The following is a 24458-nucleotide window of genomic DNA, read 5'->3' as shown; positions in this document are numbered from 1 at the left end:
ATGTGTGTGTGTTTTAAGGGGGTGGGTTAGCAGCAGGGGGCTACAGTTGGTCAGGGTTGTCTCGGAGGGGGATTCGGGTCTGAACTGAGACTTTACTGCCCTATAAAACCCCTTCAGTAGGACAGCTGCCCTGCCCCGTTCCTGCCAAATGGTCATAGAAATTACCTTGACAAAGTGTCCCCATTTTCCTAATGATAACTTGGACTTAAGGAATGGAATCACAGTTTATTTTCCAATGCATAAAGGCATTTGCACTCTGGTGCAATACAGGGATTTCTCATGTTGAACATGAGCACACTTGTGTGAATGCTGTAGAAACAGTGGCCTGCTGTCTTTAACTGTTAAACCTTGTTTCTTTGTGTCTGCTCATTAACTTGTCTCCACATTCCTCTGGGCCCCCCTTCTTCCCAGACAGTAAATATCCAACTGTGTCAGAAGGAGATTAAGATGGAGCAGGGGAGGGCAGGGATGGATGGCACTCAGAGGGAGCGGAGGAAGAGTGATAAGTTAAGGACTGGGTTTGATTGAATCCAGGTATATCCTTTCCTCTAGAGTGCAGGGTTGGTTTTTCATGTCACTATTGTCCCTGCATGGTTGATTAATGGATGTTGAATTTGGGCTGCAGACCAGGAATTTGAATCCCAGATAGAGAGAGGAATAGACAGAGGACATGGCAAAACAAGAGGCTGAAGGAGGATAATGCTCAGGGCTGTGCAGCAAGGATGTGGCTCAGGGGGTAAGAATGGGCTGTCCTTCCCCCTTTCCTTTCTCTTGCCCAGCCCCCTTTTTTTTCTCCCCAAACACTTTGTTTCACAAACACACTTTCACACTGCTTCACATACACATTTTCATACTGCCGCAATCCACTGCTCAACTTGTAGGACAGACACCTGAAAGACAGGACCTGTAAATCACTAAGAAAAAAAGAGGAGAGAGAAAGTGAGGAAGAGACAGCCCACGAAGCTGTACTATAGCCCTGCATCTTGACAAAGATTTTCTGTTAGCATAAACTGTGAAAGGGTGTCAAGGACTTACAACATGATACAAGTGAACAGAACTGTGGACTAGAGGAAGACTGATCAGTGAGTAATCTTAGATTTTTAAAATGTTATTGTATTTATGAATGTAGAATGTAAAAACAAATATGCAATACATTCCATAGAAAGACAGTACTGTAGGTTGTAATGTCATTCTTCCTTCATTCTTCCCTTGAACCTGCTGTAGTACAAATATAGGATCTTAATTTGAGCCAGTTTGATACAGCAGGAAAATAATCATGCAGCAACAGGAAATGTAAATTATTATGTGAATTATAATTAATGGACACTTTTGCAAGGGTTGATACATTTTTTTGTAAATCAAGTCTGACATTTGGAAGTGGAAATTACAATCTTCAGAAGCCTATTTAAACCTCAAATATACTACAAGTTAAACATGTTCCGCATTGCAGGAAAATTCTCTTCGACAGGGTGATCAAAGAAAGATCCTATGTTGTTTTCTGCCATTTTATTTTTGGCTTTGAGGATAAAATGTACTGTGTAGTTCTGCAGTGCAAGTTTTATTGAAATGATTGATCAATTGCTAAATATAAGCTATTCTTAAAACCTGTTACTGCAGTGGGCTAAATCCGGATCACACAGAGGGATTCTTGGTAGTCTTAAACAAATCTACTTTGAAACAAAAGTGTACACCTCACACATATGGTTATGGGCTTACAAAAAATAAGATACCTGTACCATGTTGAAATGTATTACATTTTGAGTTTGCATCCCAATATTAGACTTTATATACATCACAGAAGACTGAAATATAACAAAACTGTTTGACATAGAAACAGCAGATTTTTGACAGTTAATTCATAAAGAATCTTTTTTTTTTTAATGAAATGATGACAAATGTTAACAACGTTCCATCCACGAGCACACTAGATGGCGCTTTTGCTCCTTGACTACAGGAAAGGGATCTGTCAACCAACTTAAACCCTCCTGGAAGAGAAGGCTCATCTGTTAATCTTGTCACCTGCCAAGCTTTAGGGCCAAGAATGGCCACAACAAACAGGTGTACATTTCCACATTTGATTTTGGGATGGATATTAATATTAAGCTCAAGTCTGTTTTACATTATTGCACATAAATAAAACCTCTGGAAAAAATGTATCATGGACTAATAAAAGCTTATGCACAGCTGTGAGCTGAATCCATTCATGCATAGCTTCATGTGGTGTCTGTATACCTGCACCTGTGCCCTCCCAGGCCATTGAGGTCATATCTCTGGCACCATTAGTCTCTATGGTAGTGTGGAATTTAGGAAAGGAGTTCACAGCCCTCTTGGAGCCAGCCTAATTGCTTTAATCTCTGAGTGGTGATGTGGTTATTTGCCAATATCAGCACGTGTCTGACTGGATATGGTGGTTCAGTCTCATTTATACTGAAGTGAAAACAGAGGACTTCATGGTATGTGGCAAGATGTGAAATACCGATTCAAACCATTGTAATTGTGTGACACGTTTTCTTTGAAAGGCTCGATTGACCAGAAGCACACATTGTTCTACTTGTGACTCAAGCATGAGACCATAGGGCAGTCTACTCTGTCTTCCAGTGTGACCGTTGGTGTCGCAGGATGAAAAACATGGGCCTAAACTAAGCTATTTGACATAATGCTGTCGTGTTCAGGTCACCACATGGAAAACAACCCATCCACAGTCTGAACTGGGATACATGCACACATGATATACAAATACTGTCAAACGTAATTTCTCTCTCTTGTCTTTCTCACAGATTCTGGAATATCACCTTGCTTCCCCTCCTGTGTTGTTGGTCTTTGCCCGTACATTAATGTACTACTGACTCAGGTGTATGTGTGTCATTGTGATCGAGTGACTCCACAGCATTTGTTTGTCTGTCTGCTACCTGCTCTCTGTTTGTTTGTTTGTTTGTGTGTGTTTTATGTGTAGTATGCGGAGAACATTTGTGTTGTTATGCGTGTGTGTGAGTTTGTCCCTCTTCCACCATACAAAGTCTCAATCGCCTCCTGAAGGTGACAGCCTCACGGTAAGGATGAGTCAGTCTTCACTTCTCCTCTTACTGCTTATTACTTTTCCATTGCGCAGTTTTTCATTCTGTCTCTTCTAAAAGCCACTTTATGACTCTCTCCCAGCAACATTTACACCTCTCGATAACAATGCTCATTCCCCATGTACCTGAGTCAGTCCCTCTTCTAATATTGTAAATGTGCATGCATGCTCTGGCACTTTAGTGCATACAGTCAACACTGCAACCTCTCTCTCTCTCTCTCTCTCTCTCAGGAGTGCACAGATGGTTATGAGTGGGATGTTGGGAGTCAGCATTGTAAAGGTGGGTGGATTAATTTGGTTGTAATGTTAGAGAGAGTGATGTGTGAGAAAGTTATGTCACTGTGCTTATGATCTGATGGTGTCACAGCCAAAATATCATGGTAAATAAGCTTCCTTTGTCAGTTCTATTCATCACCAAACCTCATTTGAGGTTTTTTTACTCCTCACATGTTTGCACTTTCACACATTCCTCCTCATCTCTTGATCTCTCCATCTCCTTAATTTGCCTTTCACTAATTTTCTCTCTTACCTCATCTCTCAGATATCAATGAGTGTCAGACCATTGTGGAGGCCTGCCATGGGGAGATGAAGTGTTTTAACCACTATGGTGGTTACCTGTGTCTCCCACGCTCTGCCTCTGTCATCACCGCCCCTGAACCATCCAGCCAATCAGTGGCCATCCTGCTGGTGGAGTCCAACGAGGCCTTCAGCCCCTGTCCTTTAGGCTATGATGCCCAGGGGGAGGGCTGTGTAGGTAAGGCCCAAAGAAAGGGCTGTGTAGGTAAGGCCCAGGGGAGGGCTGTGTAGGTGAGGCCCTGGGGGAAGGCTGTGTAGGTGAGGCCAAGGGGGAGGGCTGTGTAGGTGAGGCCAAATGGGAGGGCTGTGTAGGTGATGCCCTGGGGAAAGGCTGTGTAGGTGAGGCCCTGGGGGAAGGCTGTGTAGGTGAGGCCAAATGGGAAGGCTGTGTAGGTGAGGCCAAATGGGAGGGCTGTGTAGGTGAGGCCAAATGGGAGGGCTGTGTAGGTGAGGCCCTGGGGAAAGGCTGTGTAGGTGAGGCCCTGGGGGAAGGCTGTGTAGGCGAGGCCCTGGGGGAAGGCTGTGTAGGTGAGGCCCTGGGGGAAGGCTGTGTAGGTGAGGCCCTGGGGAAAGGCTGTGTAGGTGAGGCCCTGGGGGAAGGCTGTGTAGGTGAGGCCAAGGGGGAGGGCTGTGTAGGTGAGGCCAAATGGGAGGGCTGTGTAGGTGAGGCCCTGGGGAAAGGCTGTGTAGGTGAGGCCCTGGGGGAAGGCTGTGTAGGTGAGGCCAAATGGGAAGGCTGTGTAGGTGAGGCCAAATGGGAGGGCTGTGTAGGTGAGGCCAAATGGGAGGGCTGTGTAGGTGAGGCCCTGGGGAAAGGCTGTGTAGGTGAGGCCCTGGGGGAAGGCTGTGTAGGTGAGGCCCTGGGGGAAGGCTGTGTAGGTGAGGCCCTGGGGAAAGGCTGTGTAGGTGAGGCCCTGGGGGAAGGCTGTGTAGGTGAGGCCCTGGGGGAAGGCTGTGTAGGTGAGGCCAAGGGGGAGGGCTGTGTATGTATGGCCCAAGGGAAGGGCTGTGTTGGTGAGGCCAAATGGGAGGGCTGTGTAGGTAAAGCCAAGGGGGAGGGCTGTGTGGGCAAGGCCAGGGGGAGGGATGTTTGGGTGAGTCACAAGCCTGGACAGAGACTGGGAAGGCTGGCCATAAGTGTTGAGTGGGAGAAGGGACAGTGTGAGTGTGTATGTGTTGGTTTGTTTTATGGAGCACTGTGAGTAAGAGCAGGGATCAGGGTGGAATGATTCACTATGAACACCTCGCCTGCCCTCTTTGTTCTACTGAGTCAAAAGTTACAGTGTGTGTGTGTGTGTGTGTGTGTGTGTGTGTGTGTTTTCAGACGTGGACGAGTGTGTACTCGATCTTCATGACTGCCAGCCCAGCCAGCAGTGCGTTAACACTGTGGGCACCTACAGCTGCCAGTGTCCAGATGGATACAGTAACATTGGTATTGAGTGTGTGGGTGAGACAGCATTATCTACCTCACGTTTCACTTTCTTTATTCCTCTGAGGCTTTTTACTTTGTTTGTTTTCCATCCTCTCCTCTTTTCCCCTACGCAACCTCAGAATCTTTCATCCTCTCTTTCATCCTCTCCTTGCAGATATTGATGAGTGTAGATACAGGTACTGTCAGCATCGCTGTGTAAACGTACCTGGCTCTTTCTCCTGTGAGTGTGAGCCTGGGTTTCAGTTGGCTGGAAACAACCGTTCATGTGTGGGTAAGTCCCTTTACATGAGTAAAGCTGGCAGAAACTCAGCTGAAATCCAAACTTCAAACACTAAACTAGAATTCATTACCTCACAATATATCTGATGATGGTTACTGTTTGTTCTTCTTCTCTGCCTGCTGGTCTCTCCCTCACCCTACTACAACATAACCCTAACCCTACAACATCCAATATCCAACTCAAGATGTGAATGAGTGTGAGATGGGCGCCCCCTGTCAGCAGAAATGTTACAACACATATGGCACCTTTCTTTGTCGCTGTGAACCAGGCTACGAACTGGGACCAGACGGACACTCATGCAATGGTAAAGGGCCTGACTGTCTGTCAGTCTATATTACTGTAGGGTTTCCAACATAAAAACAAAGAATGCTGAAGGTTATTCAAATCCAGCCCTTCAGTTACATCTGTGCCTTTCCCTGACTATCCTTCTCTCTGTGCAGATGTAGACGAGTGCAGCTACTCCAGTTACATGTGCCAGTTTCAGTGTGTTAACGATCCAGGGAGGTTCTCCTGTATCTGTCCAGAGGGGTACCAGCTACAGGGCACCAGACTCTGCCAAGGTAAACATCGTTAGAATACGCTATTTATAACTGACAAATGTGAGAAGTTATGATATCTCTTTCTCCATGTTCTTCTTTCTCTCCTCTCTCCTCCATCTCTCCCCATCTCCCTCTCTCATTCTCTCCCCCTCTCCAGATGTGAATGAGTGTGAAACAGACATAGACCAGTGTGGAGAGGGCCAGACCTGTATTAACATCCATGGGGGTTATCAGTGCACTGATTCCAACCGCTGTCGAGAGCCCTATGTGCTAACAAGAGCCCTATTGTCTGACAAGTGAGTAGCATCCTCCTCCACACGTTCAGACTCACAAACATAACCTCACTATCACACAACCTCATATAGTCTAAAAATCCCTCCAAGAAATGACATTTGGACAGCACTAGACAGGTTATTTAACCCCCTCTTCCCTGTCTTTCTAGCCGCTGTGTTTGCCCGGTCATCAAGCCTGAGTGTCGTGACCTCCCCTTCTCCATCGTCCACCGTTACATGAGCATCACCTCAGAGCGCTCTGTCCCCTCAGACATCTTCCAGATCCAGGCCACCCGCGTCTACCCTGGAGTCTACAACACCTTCCGCATCCGCTCTGGGGACCACAATGGGGAATTCTACATACGGGTGAGTGGGTGGGAGATACAGGCAGCTCTAGGAGTATCAACTATTTTCTCTCCACTACATGTGTTAACTGTATACCAGTTTCATTCACTACACTACACTCTTATCCACATAGGAGAACTCTTTGAAGAACCCTTTTGCTTCCAGGTAGAACCCTTTTGGGTTCCAGGTAAAACCCTTTCCACAGAGGGTTCTACATGGAACTCAAAGGGGTTCTACCTGGAGCCAAAAAGGGCTCACCTATGGTGACAGTCAAAGAACCCTTTCAAAACCCTTTTTTCTAAGAGTGAGGAAACACCAACTACTGAATATCCCTGTGTGTTGTAATACTTGGAGTTAAAGGCTACAGTGTTGACTTATGAGTCAGGGTTGGATGCATGTCAAGAAGAAAACAGAATGTCTAGATGTCTGCATATTACACAAAAATACTTACCAAGGCCGAACATCTAATACTGCCTACTGCAGTAGTAGGGGAACAGAAACGACTGGTTTTGAAGACAGAATACTGAGTTAAAATGATGATTCAGTCCTGCACACTCACACAATGCCACTATACCTCCCTCTATCTTTTCACAGCAAATGAACAACTTCAGTGCTGTGCTGGTCCTGGACCGTGCTGTGACCGGTCCAAAAGAGTACACCCTGGATCTGGAGATGGTGTCTGTCAACCCCCTCATCAGCTACCAGACCAGCTCTGCCCTGCGACTGTCTGTCTTTGTAGGACCTTACACCTTCTGAGGAGAGAGATGGAGTAAAGAGAGAAAGCGAGAACAGAAATAGAGAGTGGGAGGGAAATGAAAAGAGGAAAACTGTTAAGGACATGAGACAGAAACATTTCTCAGACTCATTTCTGCTATACTACTATGTATCTTTAAAACAACTGCCCGGGGAAAAGCTAGTTGTGAAAGCATTCTTCCATAATTCTGTGAGTCACCAGACACACATCCTCATGCACATGCACACACACCAGTGGTGGCTGATGTCACTTTAAATGGGAGGACAGGCTCATTACAATGGCTGGAATTGAATAAATGGAACTGAGTCAAACTTGTTTTTGATGCTGTTCCATTTATTCCATTCCAGACATTATTCCCTCCCTTTACCAGACTCCTCTGACACACACACAAGGACACACGCATGGCACACTGGGACAGGGTGCATATGGCTGGCACACAGGTATATCGCAATAGTTTAAGACAGTTCAATCAGTAATATTCCCAGACAGTTATATTAACAGATGAACCTATCACCTTGTGTTCACCATAGTTGGTATCTAGCCTCTTCACCATCATTTTAATAGTCTGTTGCTGCACAGAAGACTAGCTAAGTTATATAGAGGGACATTGTTACCAAGGAAATTGATAAAAACATCCTTTCAAGGCTACCATTTCAACCCATGTTATACTGTTCTCTTTCTCTCCATCAAGGATGTCGTTTTTTTATTTTTTTACTACTTACGGTTGTTTTGACATGTTACTAAAAATTAAAATAATTGAAACCAACATTTGGATGAATGGTGTTCCTTCTGGTGGCCTTACCTCCTATTCTGCTTAATTAAGGCCCATTAATGGGTTCTTTGCTGACCTTTTTTCAAACTCTTTCTTTCACTCTGTCAAGTTTGCTTTTCAGTACAGACAGATAAATGCATTTACACTACAGTGAATGAAAAGCCATAGAGCGCTATTACAATACAAGGGACACTGTTTCTATATACTACCACATTGGAGTATATTTATATCTGCAATTACTATAGATTAATATCTTAATGTAAATTGCCAAATTACTGTAACTTTGGGTTTAAATGTCTTTTAAATGTATAGCCTACAGCGTACCAACTTAAAAGTTGGTAAATTGGTTGAGTCAATAAAGGGCCCTATTCAATCCACATCACGGAAGTTCAGCTGTACAGCCTGAATTTAAAGGCAATGTTCCCGCTTTAGAGGTGACTGCATTCATGGTAAATGCTGCATATGTCGGCTCAATAGGAAATTACCTTTACATCTCTATCTGGCATCTGTGACACTTCAGTGATACAGACTGAATAGAGCCCTCGGTCTCCTTGTCATTTAAACATACTTTATCAACGTGTTCCATTAATGTGGCTAGTTGGTAGAAATTGCATGAGGTCATCAACATGCACAGTCATTTTGTCTAATTTGAACCCAGATGTCAACCAAAAATCAACAATAGGGTTCAAATCAACAATGCAGTCACATATCAACCAAACTTGAATGTTTTTTCTGTAGCTGTGCAAGAGTTTACAGTCATCGAAAAAGTGGTTGACACATGAATGCTCTACTGAGAAATGGATGTTATTCTCTCTTCAACATATTCATGTTCAAATGATTTACATTACTTGAATGCTCCACTGTAGAATTATCCCTTACCTAAGACATAATTCACAGTTATCTGTTACTTAAATAATTATTTTGAGAAATTGATGTTATTCTCGCTTCATCATGTTCTTTTTCACACAAACAACTTTTTCTCAGCTTTGCCACACACACACATAGTGTGGACTGAAGTATCAGTACCTCAATGTCTCCACATAGTGGCAGAAACAACGGAAGCCTGAATCTGACTCACTTGAGTAAAAAACAAGAATATTACAGAATAAATTATTTACTCATACCTTACATTAGAATGGGCAGTGAAGAGTGTGTGTTTGCATGTGAGATCATGTGTGAGTATGTTTTGGTCTGTTTGTACCAGAGTGTTGGGCTTTCCTCTGTGACATCTTCGGTGTGGGAGCTGAGAGGCAGGAAGTCCAGGCACAGATGTTATGTAGGTGGGCAGGGGAAGAAGCAGATGGGTGTTGGTGGTGGGTAGTACAGGGGGTAATGTTATGGGTGGTGGGTAGTACAGAGGTAATGTTATGGGTGGTGTATAGTACAGGGGGTAATGTTATGGCTGGTAAGTATTAGAGGGGGTAATGTTATGGGTGGTGGGTAATGTTATATGTGGTGAGTAGTACAGGGGGTAATGTTATGGGTTGTGGGTAGTACAGGGGGTACTATTGTGGGTGATGGGTGGTACATGGGGTAATGTTATGGGTGGAGGTTCGTCCAGGGGATAATGTTATGGGTGTTAGGTAGTACAGGGGTAATGTTATGGGTGGTGGGTAGTACAGGGGTAATGTTATGGGTGGTGGGTAGTACAGGGGTAATGCTATGGGTGGTGGGTAGTACAGAGGTAATGTTATGAGTGGTGGGTGGTACAGAGGTAATGTTATGGATGGAGGTTAGTCCATGGAGTAATGTTATAGGTGGTAGGTAATAAAGGGGGTAATGTTTTTGTGGTGGATGGGACAGGGGGTAATATAATGGCTGGTAGGTAGTACAGGGGGTAATGTTATGGGTGGTGGGTAGTACAGGGGTAATGTTGTTTGGGCACACCTGGGATTGGACAGGGATTTCATCACAGTGTGCCATGGAATGGACGGTAGGGTTCACAGAGCAGGCTCAGTCTGAGGTAGAGGGAGAGGATGAAAGTACATTGTACACTTATGGGTGGTGGGTAATGTTGTATGTGGTGGATAGTACAGGAGGTAATATTATGGGTGGTGTATAGGACATGGGGGTAATGTTAATGGTCGTGCGTAGTACAGGAGGTAATATTCTAGGTGTTATGTAGTACAGGGGTAAATGCTATGGGTGATGAGTAGTATGGGGGTATAGTACAAGGGGTACTGTTATAAATGAATGAATGAAATAAATCATTCTCTCTACTATTATTCATTTCACATTCTTAAAATAAAGTGGTGATCCTAACTGACCTAAGACAGGGCATTTTTACTAAGATTAAATGTCAGGAATTGTGAAACACCTTAGCCAAATACATTTTAACTCAGTTTATGTAAACTTCCGACTTCAACTGTATTTGTATATTTCTGTCCAGAGAGGAGGAAGTTGAGCTGGATCAGGTAGAGTTATTTTCTCTCCACTCCCTCGTGAATCCCTAGTCATCACCAGTCCATTAGGAGAAGGGCTCGGACATGACAGAGGAAATGCATGAATGAAAGAGGAAATTAATCATTGTTTTATTTAAATTCAAAAAAAAGTGTAGGACACTGATTTTATATTTATTTACATTTAGCTTGTTTATACAATTTTGAATATCATTAGAGAAAATGTAATCATATCATGACGGGAGACAAATGCGTCGTCATTACCTGATAAAACTCTACAGAGGAACAATATGGAATGAAATGTTTGGTCGTGTTACACAATTTCTATAAAAATCATACTGTGCTTCTCCTAAACTCACCCTATGATGAAGATATGATAGTGGTCCATGTAACCACTTCGCCCTACAATACAATTTAATTACATAATTACACACCGCCCTACAATTTAATTACATATCCAATAATCATATTTTATATTTCAAACAAAATAGTTGCCTTTATCTCAATCCACCTCTAAATAATAAAGTGTGGTTATCACCTACCAGCTTAAATGGCGTCTTTGGTCCACATATTAATAATGATTCTCAATGTGGTTACTAAGTAACAGCAGTATTGTTGCCATGGTCACACATAGATGGAGACAAGCAGATATGGAGATGGAGACAAACAAGAGACAAGCACCTTGTGATTGATGAATGCAGATAGAAAGAGACCGAAATAAATGCTGAGTTAAAGAACAACTCTACAACACCTCTGCATGTGAAAATGTCTCTATACACAAAATAGCAAAAATAGCAATTCAAGAGTTGGGAAAATCAAATTCTGTGTTGTATCAAAGTCCTGCACCATCAGTGAGAATATAGATGCTCCATATCTCAACACCATTGTGGTTTCAACAGATGGCCACACCACCCACGATAAAAACATCCAATACCACAGGGAGCCCAGGATGTCAAACAGCAGTTCCCTCTCTGTCCCATGGGCCCGGACCAAACTGAAGCCAGTAAAATTTCAATCTATCTGACGTCATCTGATTTTAATAAAATCGTTTACAATTCAAGGAGAGTCCAGTTGGTCTTAAGTGTAGTGATATGGTGTTATGAAGGACTATCAACAGGATGTTGGAGTCAGGCATGTTGTACATCAGTTAAGTGAAAATGTGTGTGGCTGTAGTCTCATTTGTGGTTTTAGTTTACTTATAGGTAAAAAAAAGAATACAAAATATTATTATCTGAATGGAGTATACTGTTTAGTGTTAGACTAAAATACCTACTATATCTTAACTCTAATGTAACACCACATCTAAAATTACAAATGAACAAATGTAATCTTGACCCCTTGTATTTTCGCTGTAATTGGTGCAGACCGCCAACTCAGTCTAAGAAGAGAATCAGATAAAAAATAGAGTGTATCATTACAATCAAAACAATCCACTCAAGTCCATGTTCTAAAAATAGACTGAACAACCAAGGCAATAATAGAGCAAGGAACATGTACAAGGCTGAATTCTCACCAGAGAGAGAAGGGAAGGGGAGTGTGTAGGCGTTTGCTTAGTTCACCTGGAGACAACACTTACTGCACGTGCGCGCACACACACACACACGTTATAGAGAGAGAGGTATCATACAGCAGGCAGTCCTCAATGCTAATCACCCCCTCCCATCGCCATTCACATTATATTCATATCTACTGTATGGTTGCTCAGCACCCCTCCACCCCACCATCAGCCTATATAAAGAACATCCTCGTTCATGTACTTTATAATCACGACGCAACTAGTCAACATAGTCAGCCACCCAAACAGCTCCTTGCTCACGGGGAGACAAATTACAATGGATTGACAATGCAAACTCCGCTATTAAACTACTCATATTCATTCTAACAATTCCGTTGTCAATTTACAGCGCCTGAATCAGGATGAAGTAGTGAGACAGAACAACTCCGCGACTTCTGCAATCTTCTCAAACTCCAAACAAACACCTGTTTCAGGCAGGCACGCAACAATGTATCGGTCCACAAAAGGAGCCTCAAAGGCTCGGAGGGATCAAATCAACGCAGAGATTCAGAACATCAAGGAACTGTTGCCCATTTCCGATTCGGACAAAGCTCGACTCTCCTACCTACACATCATGTCACTTGCCTGCATGTACACCCGAAAGTCTGTATTCTTCTCTCAAGGTAGGCTTTATATGGTCACACAAAGTGTCTCTTGTGGTTTTAGTCACCAGGAGCACTGAAGTTTAACGTGCATGGTCGACAACCACTACATTCTATCAAGCACTGTAATGCAGAAGTTGATTTACTGATTTATTTGTTGGTTAATAGTTTGATTTGTTATTGATTTTTACATAATGTCCATACAAGTCTTGCGCTGTCTAAAGTTCTGAAAATGTTTGACGCTGTCCATGGTACTAGTCTGTTGTCGCGAGTAAATGCGCGTGACTCCAATCTGTTGGATGCATAACACAAGTAATATTTAGGATGAACACGATCCCTGTTGAGAAAAATGCAAATACTACAATTTATTTCATGCTTTTTGTTTCAGTGACGATATTTACAACTAATGTTAGACCTTTTATTTTCTTTGCCAAACAGACGCTCTTCAAGACGAGACCACGAACTTAATGTTGTTTCAGGAGCTGTCAGGGCTGATACACGAATTGTCAGGTTTCATGATACTCCTAACAAGCGATGGAAAACTTCTGTATCTGTCAGACAACGTCGCAGACCACCTCGGGCATTGCATGGTGAGTAGCCCGAAGCTGAAAACATGTGGCTGTTGTTGTTACTTTGACAAATCATACACTGAAAGTATTGTGCCTAGGCCTATGAAAGTCTCATTCCATGTCATGTAACCTGTTTTTCTCATTCAGGTGGACCTGGTTGCCCAGAGTGATACTGTGTATGATATCATTGATCCTATGGACCACTTTGTCATAAGGAGCAACCTTGCAGGTCTACCGATGACCACTACTGACACAGGTATAGATCTCTCATCACTAATCTAATAATTGTTTTACTGGATCCATTAGAAAGACCTTAGTAACCCAACTGCTGCATCCATCCTAGACTATGGTGACATCATCTATCAAAAGATAACCAAGACCTTAGTTTACAAATTAAATGTCATTTATATAACTGTTCCTCAAATGTATAGATCTATCTTATAATGACAACAGATGACATCCATTTCAAACCTTTCTCCTTTTTCTCCTCCTCCAGACAAGTTATTTCGATGTCGATTCAATACTACAAAGTTCATCCGGCGACAGGGTGCGGAGAACAAGTTGATGCTAGTCAGAGCTCGCTGCCTCACCCCACCTTGCCCTGTCTCTGCATACTGGACCTCCAACCCAGTATGGGTGTGTTTCTGTACCCCCCTGAGGACAAAAACGCCTTACCTTACAATCGCCAAGAGTGCCCCCCTCACCCCACCCCCTGAGCAGTCCTTCCTACTGGCTTGTTTCCACTCTCAACACCACAGGGACATGAGGCTTTGGGATGCCCAGGACAGGTAAGAATAAGCCTGGTTCATTCTGAAGTACAACACTGTTTTGGTAGTGTATAGGCATGAGAACATGGGGTATGTTATCAACTCTATTGTCCCGTTTTTCTCCAGTGTGACTGTGTACCTGGGCTACGATGTGGAGTTTCTACGCTCTCGCTCCTGGTACAGCCTGGTCCATCCCAGGGATCTCTCCCATGCCTCTACACAGCACCGTCTCCTATGTGAGTACATCCACAATAACACAACTACTCAACAGCAGACACTTAACATTCAGTCCAACATAACACAACCAACAATACAAAGACATGAGGAAGACAGACCAGTGAGGAGAGCTGAATATGGGAATGTGTCTGTCTCTGTAGTGAGTGAAGGAGAGAGGAGGCAGGTGGACATGGTGGTGCAGGTGGAGGCAGCAGACCACTCATGGGTCTGGCTCTATATGGTCCTCCAGCTGAACATCGACGAAAACCCTATCAGCTGCCACAACTACATCATCAGGTACCACAGCTACGCTGCTATGAAACACCACTGTGTCATTTGTCTCTTACCTTTAACCATGACCTCTATATAGTATATGTGAGATATAAATAATTATTGTCTCTTTTCCTCTCTCTCTCTTTCTCTCTCTTAGCGAGTCAGAGGCATGTTCAATACGCCAGCAGAGCTCTTGTGAGGTGCCCATGCAGCCAGTTGGTTATGGTCTTCGGTCCAGCCTGTCGTCTCTGGGTGAAGACAACTTCCCCCAGAAACATGGAGGACAACACCAGTGGGAACCAAAGACCAGCCTTCTCTCTGTTGGACCAACCACTTCTGCCTCACTGACTGACACTAAGTCTGATATTCTGACTCAAAGAATTACCTCTCACCTAACCAATATGTCAGAACCCCTCCCCTCCTCCCTCACCAAGCCCCTCGCCCCTCTTACTATGCCCCACCCTCAACAGATGGGGGAGTGTGCATGCACTCCCCCGTATACGCCTCATCTTGCTAGTGGAAGTTTTCCTTTTGTGGAGAAACTGCAACTCAATTTGGATCCTTTCAATGCAGCTGTGTCCTTCCCAATGGCCCATGAGGTTATTAACTCAGCACATAGTGCACCAGCCTTCTCCCAGGTCCTCTCTACCAAGCATCCTCAGGTACTCTTCCTGGCAGAGCCCAATGGAAAGCTGCCCCCCACCATCAATAGTTTTGGGGGAGATGAATGCTCCATCATGGGCCTGCCACAGATTAGTGGTCCCTTGTATGTGGATGTTCCCCACAGGCCCTTCCATGGCCCTCTGAATGAGCTCCTCCTAACTCCAGAGGCTTCCCCCACACATCCTCCCTGCTCCTTCTTCTCCACGGAGAAAGAGCAGGAGCGAGAGAGGGAGGACATTTCTCTCTTGGCTAAATATATTAGCTCTTTAGCTGAGGGATTCTATTGTGACCCAATTCTCCCCAGAATAACCCCACCCACCTTCTCGTCTTCACCCAGTCTTCAGGCCACATCCGAGAATTCCTCTCCTCCTTGCGGAGCTGAGTGTCTTCCCTGGAAGGGGCTAGACCCGCCCCTTAGCCGAGAGGATATCTCTCTGTATGAGGAGAGTATGGCTCTAGAGAGCCTAATTGAGGAGCTCTCAACTTTCCCTTTGTCCCCCTCTTCATGCTCCTCTCCTCCATCTTCCTCCTTTAAGTCCTCCCCTCCATGCTGGCCACTCACCCCAGTGAGCAGGTGTAACCCCAGCCTCTTCAAGGGTGAATCTTCAATTGGTGTAAACCACTTCTGTAGCGTCCAGTCGACGCAGTGTAACTTCATGGCAGTGGGTGGAGCTATGATGGCCGTCGGGGCAGGGATTAAGAGAGACGTGGAGGAGTCATCTGAGAGTGAGATGGATACGGACGTGTCGGTGGAGCCTCTATTGTCACTACCATCATCAGCCATCGCTCTCACAGCCTTTCAGGAATGTGCCCCTGCCTTTGTCCATCCGGCTCCCACCATTGATTTGCCCCATGCCCAGTCCCTTCTGGAGGATCTGGATACCATGGAATCTGTGTTTGAGGCAGATACCTCTTTCAACCCGTCTCGGGGTGACAACCTGAGTTGTATCAACTCCCACTCAACCATACATTCACAAAGCTTCCACCAAGGTACGGGACATTTTTGTCATGCTAATATATTGATAAGAGAACAGGCCATTTTACCACTGGCACATACATTTTTTTCAAAGTTTCATCCGATATTTTCCATTTTACAGTATAAGATGCATCACTACTAAGATTTCAGTGTGATAAATATTGGTTGCTGAACTAAATTAACTCTTGTCCGTTGTTTTCTTTCATTTCAGATGGAACCCTGCGTGACCCTCTTCTAAAATAAGTCTGTGACTTACTTCGTTCAGTATGGCATATTGTCATATTTCAAGCTTTTCTTGTAAAAGCTGAATGTACAACATCTGTACATATTTAAGATACTTACAATTCAATATTGTATAATACTGTTTTTTGATGATTCAGTTGTACATGCATTACTGTGAATAAATATGATTGCTGAGTAACCTCATGATAGAGGTCATTTAAAGTGCCATGTTTATATTCACTCATAGTGAGGAAGAAGGCTTCTTTGAGCACAAAATATAAAATGGTAAAAATGTAACAGACCACAGCAATTTTGTTTGGTTTTATTCTATAAAGATAGTGTTTTATACATTGATCTACACATTGGTCAACTTGGTCTTATTTTGTTGAATGGATGCATTTTGGTTTGAAAATCATAATGGGTTGTCTTTCAGCAGTAATCAATCGATAGACTTCTGTTTTAGTGTCAAAGTACACAATGTGGCATTGTCTACCACATAGTAAAGGTTTGATTTCTATATTTTAGAAATTAAATGATTATATTATACACAATAGTGTTTGTATAGAATAATGTGGAAATATATGTTCTGTTCACATACTGTGTTTGACTGATCTATTGACTATATATGACTCTAAAAGTGGAGTGAACCGTGTGTATTACCAGTGTACCAATAATACACTGTATGCTGTACATTCCTATATTATATAACTCTGATTTCTGTATTTGATTTTTTTAATGACATCCAGTACATTAGCTACTGTACTGAATGAGTAATGGAGATTGTTAATGTGTTTTTGTCTTGTTGTCAATGTACTTATCTCTTGTGGCGATGTATTTGGATACCAATCAAAAGCAACTCTATTAAAATATATTTTGAAGTGTTTGTCTTTTACTGATCATTTAGACACTGTTATTCTATCCATCTGCCTCTCCCTCATTCTCTCCATTGTGTGATGAGAGTCAGGGACAGTTCTGACGTACACTGTGACGCTTGTCACACAATCAGCAGCTCAGACTGAGCCACAGGCCTGAATGTGCCTGCATTCGCGCACGCACACACACACACACAGACCTGACAGATGTACCCTTTAATATATCAACTAGAATTATGAGGTATGAAGATAAGACCCAAATGCAGACCACATCAAATAAACAATAGTTTAATATTCCAACAGGGGCAGGCAATAGACAGGTCAAGGCAGGCAGGGGTCTGTGAACCAGAGGTGGGGCAACAGTACCGGGCGGTAGGCAGGTTCGGGGTCAGGGGCAGGCAGAGTGGTTAGGCAGGCGGGCTCGGAGTCAGGACAGGCAAGAGTCTAGACCAGGAGGGAGAGAAAAGAGAGACTGGAAAAAGCAGGCGCTGAGACATAAACCGCTGGTTGATTTAAACAAAAAAGATGAACTGGCAACAGACAAACCGAGAACACAGGTTGAAACACACAGGGGATAATGGGGAAGATGGCCGACACCTGGAGGGGGCTGGAGACAATCACAAAGACGGGTGAAACAGATCAGTGTGTGACAAGAATGATATTACAGTTTTTTACAATTGTTTTGGTGCTATTTTCACAAGTATGTGGTGATCCAAGCTGGTAACACCTGTCACGCAACAAGTCTTATATTAAAACTATTGTGCATTCATTTTGTTTGGAGACATCTTTCAACATGCAACCATTGATCCACAATATAAGTTTACTCTGAAATACCTTTAGAACATGTATTTAAATCACCAAAAGACAACATCATTTTAATCACTCTTATCCAGATAAATTAGGGTGAAGTGACTTGCTCAAGGGCATATCAGATTTTTCCACTAGACAGCTTAGGGATTTGAAACAGCAACCTTTTGGTTACTGGCCCAACGCTCTTAACTGCTAGGCTACCTGCCTCCCATTGTGTGCTATCTAATTGTTTTAACAACCATTTAATCCAATAGAAAAAAATACATGTTTCAAAATTGCCCTTAGAATGTAGTATGATACAGTACTGTAAATTACAGTACATTACACATTTTTCACATTATGCAATACACTTGTATTACCCATAAAAAAAGACAATTTTTTTCCCATCATTTCTCTCCCATGAGTGATCAAAAGGTGTGATCATTCAAGATTACAATCATTGATGCAAAAAGTAAATGTATTGTTTGGATATAACTACGACATAGGCATATTGTAATCAAATGAAACAAATGAAATCAATGAAAGAAACATAAATGTTTAGCAGGCACTAGTTTGCATCAAGCCTGTCTTGAGCATTTGGCCATAGGTTCTCATCGACATTTCAGTAAATGTCCTCGTTGTTCATGCACCTGAAAACCTTTTGGCATGGTGAATCCAAGCCTGAAATAGGTCTGAATTGCTGTCAATGCATGCCTCAACCATGGACTGGAGGAGGATGGCATGCTCATGGGGGTGGCAATCCTATCCCTACTACTGGTATTGTACTTATGTATTGTATTTTACAGTATTGTATTGTACTTATGTATTGTAGTAATCCTGTGTGGCTCAGTTAGTAAGAGCATGGCACTAGCAGCACCAGAGTTGTGGGTTTGATTCCCACTAGGGTCACATACAAAAATGTGTGTACTCACTGTTGTCCATTTGGATACAAACCCTGCTATGTTACTGTAATGCCATATATTACAGTACTTTATTGGCCAGCAACTTATTTTGGGATACATGTTTAGTGTATAGGGGATGCATTACATACAGTATATCGCTGATCTTATCAATATTTCTTTCTTTTTTTACTCACTGTGAAGTAAAATCATAATAGTCATCATAATAGTACATTAGAGTACATATAGCATACTTTATAAACATACATTTTCATTATGTAGTTATCAAAATTTGTTGTAGACAAACTGATTTAAAATCTATAGGTTTACCAAATGGTTTAGCGATTATCAATTAAGAGCAGTCGGATTAAGTAATAGTAAAATGTATTTCAACAATGAGAAAACAATCATATCAAAAGAAATGTGAGCATCGCATTGTCAAAATCAATTACTTTATATGAACATGTATTGCAATATGAAACATGTATTTCTAGATGAAACACCAATTGAGTTTGGTGAAAAAGTGACTGTATTATTGTGTGTGTCATACTTAGTGAATTTAAAATGTACTTACAGTGATGAAACAGCTACCTTTTTGATGATCGGTTTTGAGTTTTGTACTAAGCGTTGTGAAAATGTACCACGTGAAAATTGCACCAAATAATACAAATAAAAAAGCATAAATGCCGTCCACCCTCCTGGCCCTTCATCCACCTCCTGTTGGCAGTGGCAGAGAACACAAAAACACGAGGGAATCAAAATCACATGATGAATTGTCCAATGGGAATGCTTGCTGAATTAACTGGGACAATTAGTCACACCTGTGGGCTGTGAAAATACAATTAACCATCACTTAATAAACTACTAAAAACTGATAACTACTGAACACAAATGATGTAGTTCCTAGTTAACATGTATAGTTCGATTACCGCTATATTTTTACCACATAAATGTTTCCATTTGACCTCAATTTATGTGAGAATGCTGTTCATCGACTACAGCTTGGCATTTAACACCATAGTGCCCTCCAAGCTCGTCATCAAGCTTGAGACCCTGGGTCTCGACCCCGCCCTGTGCAACTGGGTACTGGACTTCCTGACGGGCCGCCCCCAGGTGGTGAGGGTAGGCAACAACATCTCCACCCCGCTGATCCTCAACACTGGGGCCCCACAAGGGTGCGTTCTGAGCCCTCTCCTGTACTCCCTGTTCACCCACGACTGCGTGGCCACGCACGCCTCCAACTCAATCATCAAGTTTGCGGACGACACAACAGTGGTAGGCTTGATTACCAACAACGACGAGACGGCCTACAGAGAGGAGGTGAGGGCCCTCGGAGTGTGGTGTCAGGAAAATAACCTCACACTCACACGCGTACACATCACAGACAAACTGAATTGGTCCACCCACACAGACAGCATCGTGAAGAAGGCGCAGCAGCGCCTCTTCAACCTCAGGAGGCTGAAGAAATTTGGCTTGTCACCAAAAGCACTCACAAACTTCTACAGATGCACAATCGAGAGCATCCTGTCGGGCTGTATCACCGCCTGGTACGGCAACTGCTCCGCCCACAACCGTAAGGCTCTCCAGAGGGTAGTGAGGTCTGCACAACGCATCACCGGGGGCAAACTACCTGCCCTCCAGGACACCTACACCACCCGATGACACAGGAAGGCCATAAAGATCATCAAGGACAACAACCACCCGAGCCACTGCCTGTTCACCCCGCTATCATCCAGAAGGCGAGGTCAGTACAGGTGCATCAAAGCTGGGACCGAGAGACTGAAAAACAGCTTCTATCTCAAGGCCATCAGACTGTTAAACAGCCACCACTAACATTGAGTGGCTGCTGCCAACACACTGACTCAACTCCAGCCACTTTAATAATGGGAATTGATGGGAAATGATGTAAAATATATCACTAGCCACTTTAAACAATGCTATCTAATATAATGTTTACATACCCTACATTATTAATCTCATATGTATATGTATATACTGTACTCTATCATCTACTGCATCTTTATGTAATACATGTATCACTAGCCACTTTAACTATGCCACTTTGTTTACATACTCATCTCATATGTATATACTGCACTCAATACCATCTACTGTATCTTGCCTATGCCGCTCTGTACCATCACTCATTCATATATCTTTATGTACATATTCTTTATCCCCTTACACTTGTGTCTATAAGGTAGTCGTTTTGGAATTGTTAGCTAGATTACTTGTTGGTTATTACTGCATTGTCGGAACTAGAAGCACAAGCATTTCGCTACACTCGCATTAACACCTGCTAACCATGTGTATGTGACAAATAAAATTTGATTTGATTTGATTTGGAAGGTGAAACCAAATCATACATGGATGTTGCCATGAATACTACATCATCATTCTCTATCAGCCAGTGTGCTTTAATAGGACAAAGTGGAAAGTCACTCAATGTTCTACCATTTGTTATTATAGTGTAGTGTACAGTGCACTGCTGAAATACCTGGGTTATATATAACAATACACTGTATTTCACTCATTGTCTGAATTTACAGTTGTTTTTTTATCACTTTGGTACTATTTTCACAAGCATATGGTTTCCGCCTGGTACGGCAACGGCAACTCCACCACAGGCAACCGCAGAGCTCTCTTGAAGGTGGTGTGGTCTGCCCAACGCATCACCGGGGGCACACTGCCTGCCCTCCAGGACACCTACAGCCCCCGATGACACAGGAAGGCCAAAAAGATCATCAAGGAAATCCAACACCTGAGTCACGGCCTGTTCCTCCTGCTATCATCCAGAAGGCGAGGTCAGTACAGGTGCATCAAAGCTGGGACCGAGAGACTGAAAAACAGCTTCTATCTCAAGGCCATCAGACTGTTAAATAGCCAACACTAGCATTAGAGGCTGCTGCCCTATATACTTTGACTTGAAATTACTGGCCACTTTAATAATGTTTACATATTTAGCACTACTCATCTCATATGTATATACTGTATTCTATTCTACTGTATCTTAGTCTATGCTGCTGTAACATTGCTTGTCCAAATATTTATCTGTTCTTAATTCCATTCCTTTACTTTAGATTGTGTGTATTGTTAGATATTACTTATATATTACCGCACTGTTGGAGCTAGAACACAAGCATTTCGCTACACCCGCAATAACATCTGCTGAAGAAATATGTGACAAATAACACTTTATTCAGACCCCTTGACTTTTTCCACATTTTGTTACATTACAGCCTTATTCTAAAATGGATTAAATTAATGCTTGTGTTTCTAGCTCCAACAGTGCAGTAATATCTAACAATACATACAATCTAAAGGAACTAATACATATTTGGATGAGCAATGTCAAAGCGGCATAGACTAAGATAGAATAGAATACAGTGTGCAAGGCGGTATTACATGTGTCACTCACTGTCAGTCACCTTGATTACTCAATTTTCTCTCAACCTGTGCATCTACATTGTAAACATTCATTAATAGGCTAGATTGTAGCAACCTCATGATGGGTATAGGGAAAATTTGAGTATCATGTGTGGTAGCCTAAATCTATCGATGTTACATTGAGCTGGCTGAATGGAATTTGAATGACAGCCATCCAATATGCTGTGATAGAAATAAAGTCATGCTCAAACAAACAAAAATCGTCCCCACATCTTAGATTGCACCGACCGCCACGTGTGTGTGTGTGTGTGTGTGTGTGTGTGTGTGTGTGTGTGTGTGTGTGTGTGTGTTTAGAGCAGATGAAGTAGCGAGGGGATGCAAAGCTAGGAAGGAGAGAACAGGGATAGATGAGTTTAGTGACAATTACTAATAAGGATATGGTTTCCATGAATGAGGTACGGCTGACTGAACAAGAGAAAAACAGATGTGTAAAAAAGGGAAGATTAAAGGAAAACTAAATTGTGGGCGGAGAGGTTGAGAGAGAACAAGTGAGATGGCGGAAGGGGGAAAAAACATCTCAAGTCCTCCTTGCATGTCTTCCTACCCTTTTATCACTGTCCTCATTTAGGTCCGGTCTATTTTCATCCCTCTTGAATTTTCACAAGGACACAAGGGCAGGAAGGATAGAATGAGAGAGAGCTAGAAATATGAGCCTCTTTCATAGAACTCAACAGTGCTACAAGATCCAGTGGGTGTAAAAGGACAGAAGCATGGTTGATACTTGTGTTGAGCTTGAAATTAGAAAATGGACACCTGCCTCCTGGGCTGCACCACTTCCTGTGCCCCTTTTGTTTTGTTTGGGTTTATGTTTTAAATAGCATGGTTTTTAAAGTAGGACTGAACTGAAGGAAACTGATACTAAGAACTGAAATTATGTGTATTGAAGATTTGACTTGAATGTGTTGAATGGTTTAACCCAAAACCATGCCTTATAAATAAATGTTTTGAAACTGGTCCTTTGTGTTTGTCTTTACTTCAGTCTGCCTGCCCAACCCAGATCTAAAATAACCTGTCACATTCCACTTCGTGACAGTATTGTTAACAAATGACAAGAAAATAATTTTAAACGTTTTGAAAAGCAGATGCTTAGGTTGAATATGTATCCAACTTGAAAGTGTTTTGGTGCATTGAACAAGTGACTGTGAATTTGTTTCTTGTACTCAGTCATTTGAAAATGTGATTAAAGTTCTGAAACACGAACTAGGTGTTTTTGCTTAGAATTGTGAAAAAGTACCACCTACTTGTGAAAATTGCACCAGTAGCTAGGTTTTCATCCAATTGGCAACAGATTTTCATGTGAATATTCTAGAATCCACATAAAGAATGCATGCGCTGTTTCCAGCAATTGGACTTGAGGATAAAACTCGATGTTTGATGACGTAGTGCATTGACTTCTTACTTTTTAGCTCAAGTTGTCATGTACTGAATAAAATGTTTAAGTTCAACGTGTTTCCATCGCATTTTCAACTCTACCCATAGTTTTGTCACAAAAACGGTTGCGTTATATAGCAAATGTGCCTTGACACCTGTGCTGTAGCCAACAGCTACAGACTGTGAACACCATATCATTGAGTGACTCCAAATGTATTTCAATATGATGGTTGTTGCAAGGTTGGGTTATTATATAAATATTTGCGCATAAAGGCGTTTCCACCACCTTCCTGCATAATTAATTTTACCAACACAAAAGATCCCAACATGTCGAACGAACATATTATCTGTCAGCATTTATAATATTACACCGAAACTTCCTCTTTCCATCACAGCTGCTATGATTTTTATGTTACGAGTTTACTCGCATGGAAACGTGGTTAGTGATTGAAAAAAAAAACTGGAAACACTATCCTGGACACACAACATTTGGAGTGTTTCGTGGATCTCAACTGATATTATTTTCCTAACAATTATAACATAGAACTGTTTGTCTATCAAATAGGAAAAACAAACTAGTGAGAAGAACCGAGGTAAAGACAGTTTCAAGTTGGATATTCGCGCTATCGGTCCACTTAAGCAACAGATTCCAAATAAGTGTCATTATGTTGGGAAAATTGCGCACAACATTGCACCGGTATTTCACAATTTGGACATTAATTCGCTTTCCGAAGCTAATAAACATGTGGAAATGTAAGCAGTATTTTGTATTCCTAGTTCAATTAGTTAGGGAGC

The 24458-nt window shown here is 42.5% G+C and overlaps 2 protein-coding genes across 2 annotated transcripts; both read left to right on the top strand.

Annotated features, from left to right (window-relative positions):
* The first annotated feature begins 65 nt into the window (after positions 1-65).
* LOC110509951 (EGF-containing fibulin-like extracellular matrix protein 2) lies at positions 66-8039 on the top strand. The gene is made up of 11 exons (XM_021591186.2): positions 66-1082; positions 2778-3050; positions 3305-3353; positions 3615-3827; positions 4974-5096; positions 5236-5352; positions 5546-5665; positions 5802-5921; positions 6058-6196; positions 6343-6538; positions 7112-8039. The coding sequence occupies exons 2-11, from the start codon at positions 2946-2948 to the stop codon at positions 7271-7273; spliced, it is 1344 nt and encodes a 447-aa protein (XP_021446861.1). The 5' UTR covers positions 66-1082; positions 2778-2945; the 3' UTR covers positions 7274-8039.
* A 4406-nt stretch (positions 8040-12445) lies between these two features.
* LOC110509949 (neuronal PAS domain-containing protein 4A-like) lies at positions 12446-17136 on the top strand. Its single transcript, XM_036967710.1, has 8 exons — positions 12446-12656; positions 13050-13189; positions 13316-13424; positions 13665-13956; positions 14062-14171; positions 14313-14448; positions 14582-16077; positions 16275-17136. Exons 1-8 carry the CDS (start codon positions 12446-12448, stop codon positions 16304-16306), a joined length of 2526 nt encoding a protein of 841 aa, XP_036823605.1. The 3' UTR covers positions 16307-17136.
* Positions 17137-24458: the final 7322 nt, after the last annotated feature.

The sequence above is a fragment of the Oncorhynchus mykiss genome, chromosome Y (genome assembly GCF_013265735.2).
Source record: "Oncorhynchus mykiss isolate Arlee chromosome Y, USDA_OmykA_1.1, whole genome shotgun sequence".
Taxonomy (NCBI): Eukaryota; Metazoa; Chordata; class Actinopteri; order Salmoniformes; family Salmonidae; genus Oncorhynchus; species Oncorhynchus mykiss.
The sequence above is the reverse complement of the archived record's forward strand: the minus strand, read 5'-3'. Positions and strand labels throughout refer to the sequence as shown.

What these genes read in the sequence shown, in the direction of transcription:
- LOC110509949 (XM_036967710.1), top strand. Translation starts at nt 12,446, where the DNA reads ATGTATCGGTCCACAAAAGGAGCCTCAAAGGCTCGGAGGGATCAAATC. An exon ending in TACACAGCACCGTCTCCTAT is followed by an intron (nt 14,172 to 14,312) that starts GTGAGTACATCC and finishes CTGTCTCTGTAG; the next exon opens with TGAGTGAAGGAGAGAGGAGG. An exon ending in TTCACAAAGCTTCCACCAAG is followed by an intron (nt 16,078 to 16,274) that starts GTACGGGACATT and finishes CTTTCATTTCAG; the next exon opens with ATGGAACCCTGCGTGACCCT.
- LOC110509951 (XM_021591186.2), top strand. Translation starts at nt 2,946, where the DNA reads ATGTGTAGTATGCGGAGAACATTTGTGTTGTTATGCGTGTGTGTGAGT. An exon ending in CTGAAGGTGACAGCCTCACG is followed by an intron (nt 3,051 to 3,304) that starts GTAAGGATGAGT and finishes TCTCTCTCTCAG; the next exon opens with GAGTGCACAGATGGTTATGA. An exon ending in AAACAACCGTTCATGTGTGG is followed by an intron (nt 5,353 to 5,545) that starts GTAAGTCCCTTT and finishes ATCCAACTCAAG; the next exon opens with ATGTGAATGAGTGTGAGATG.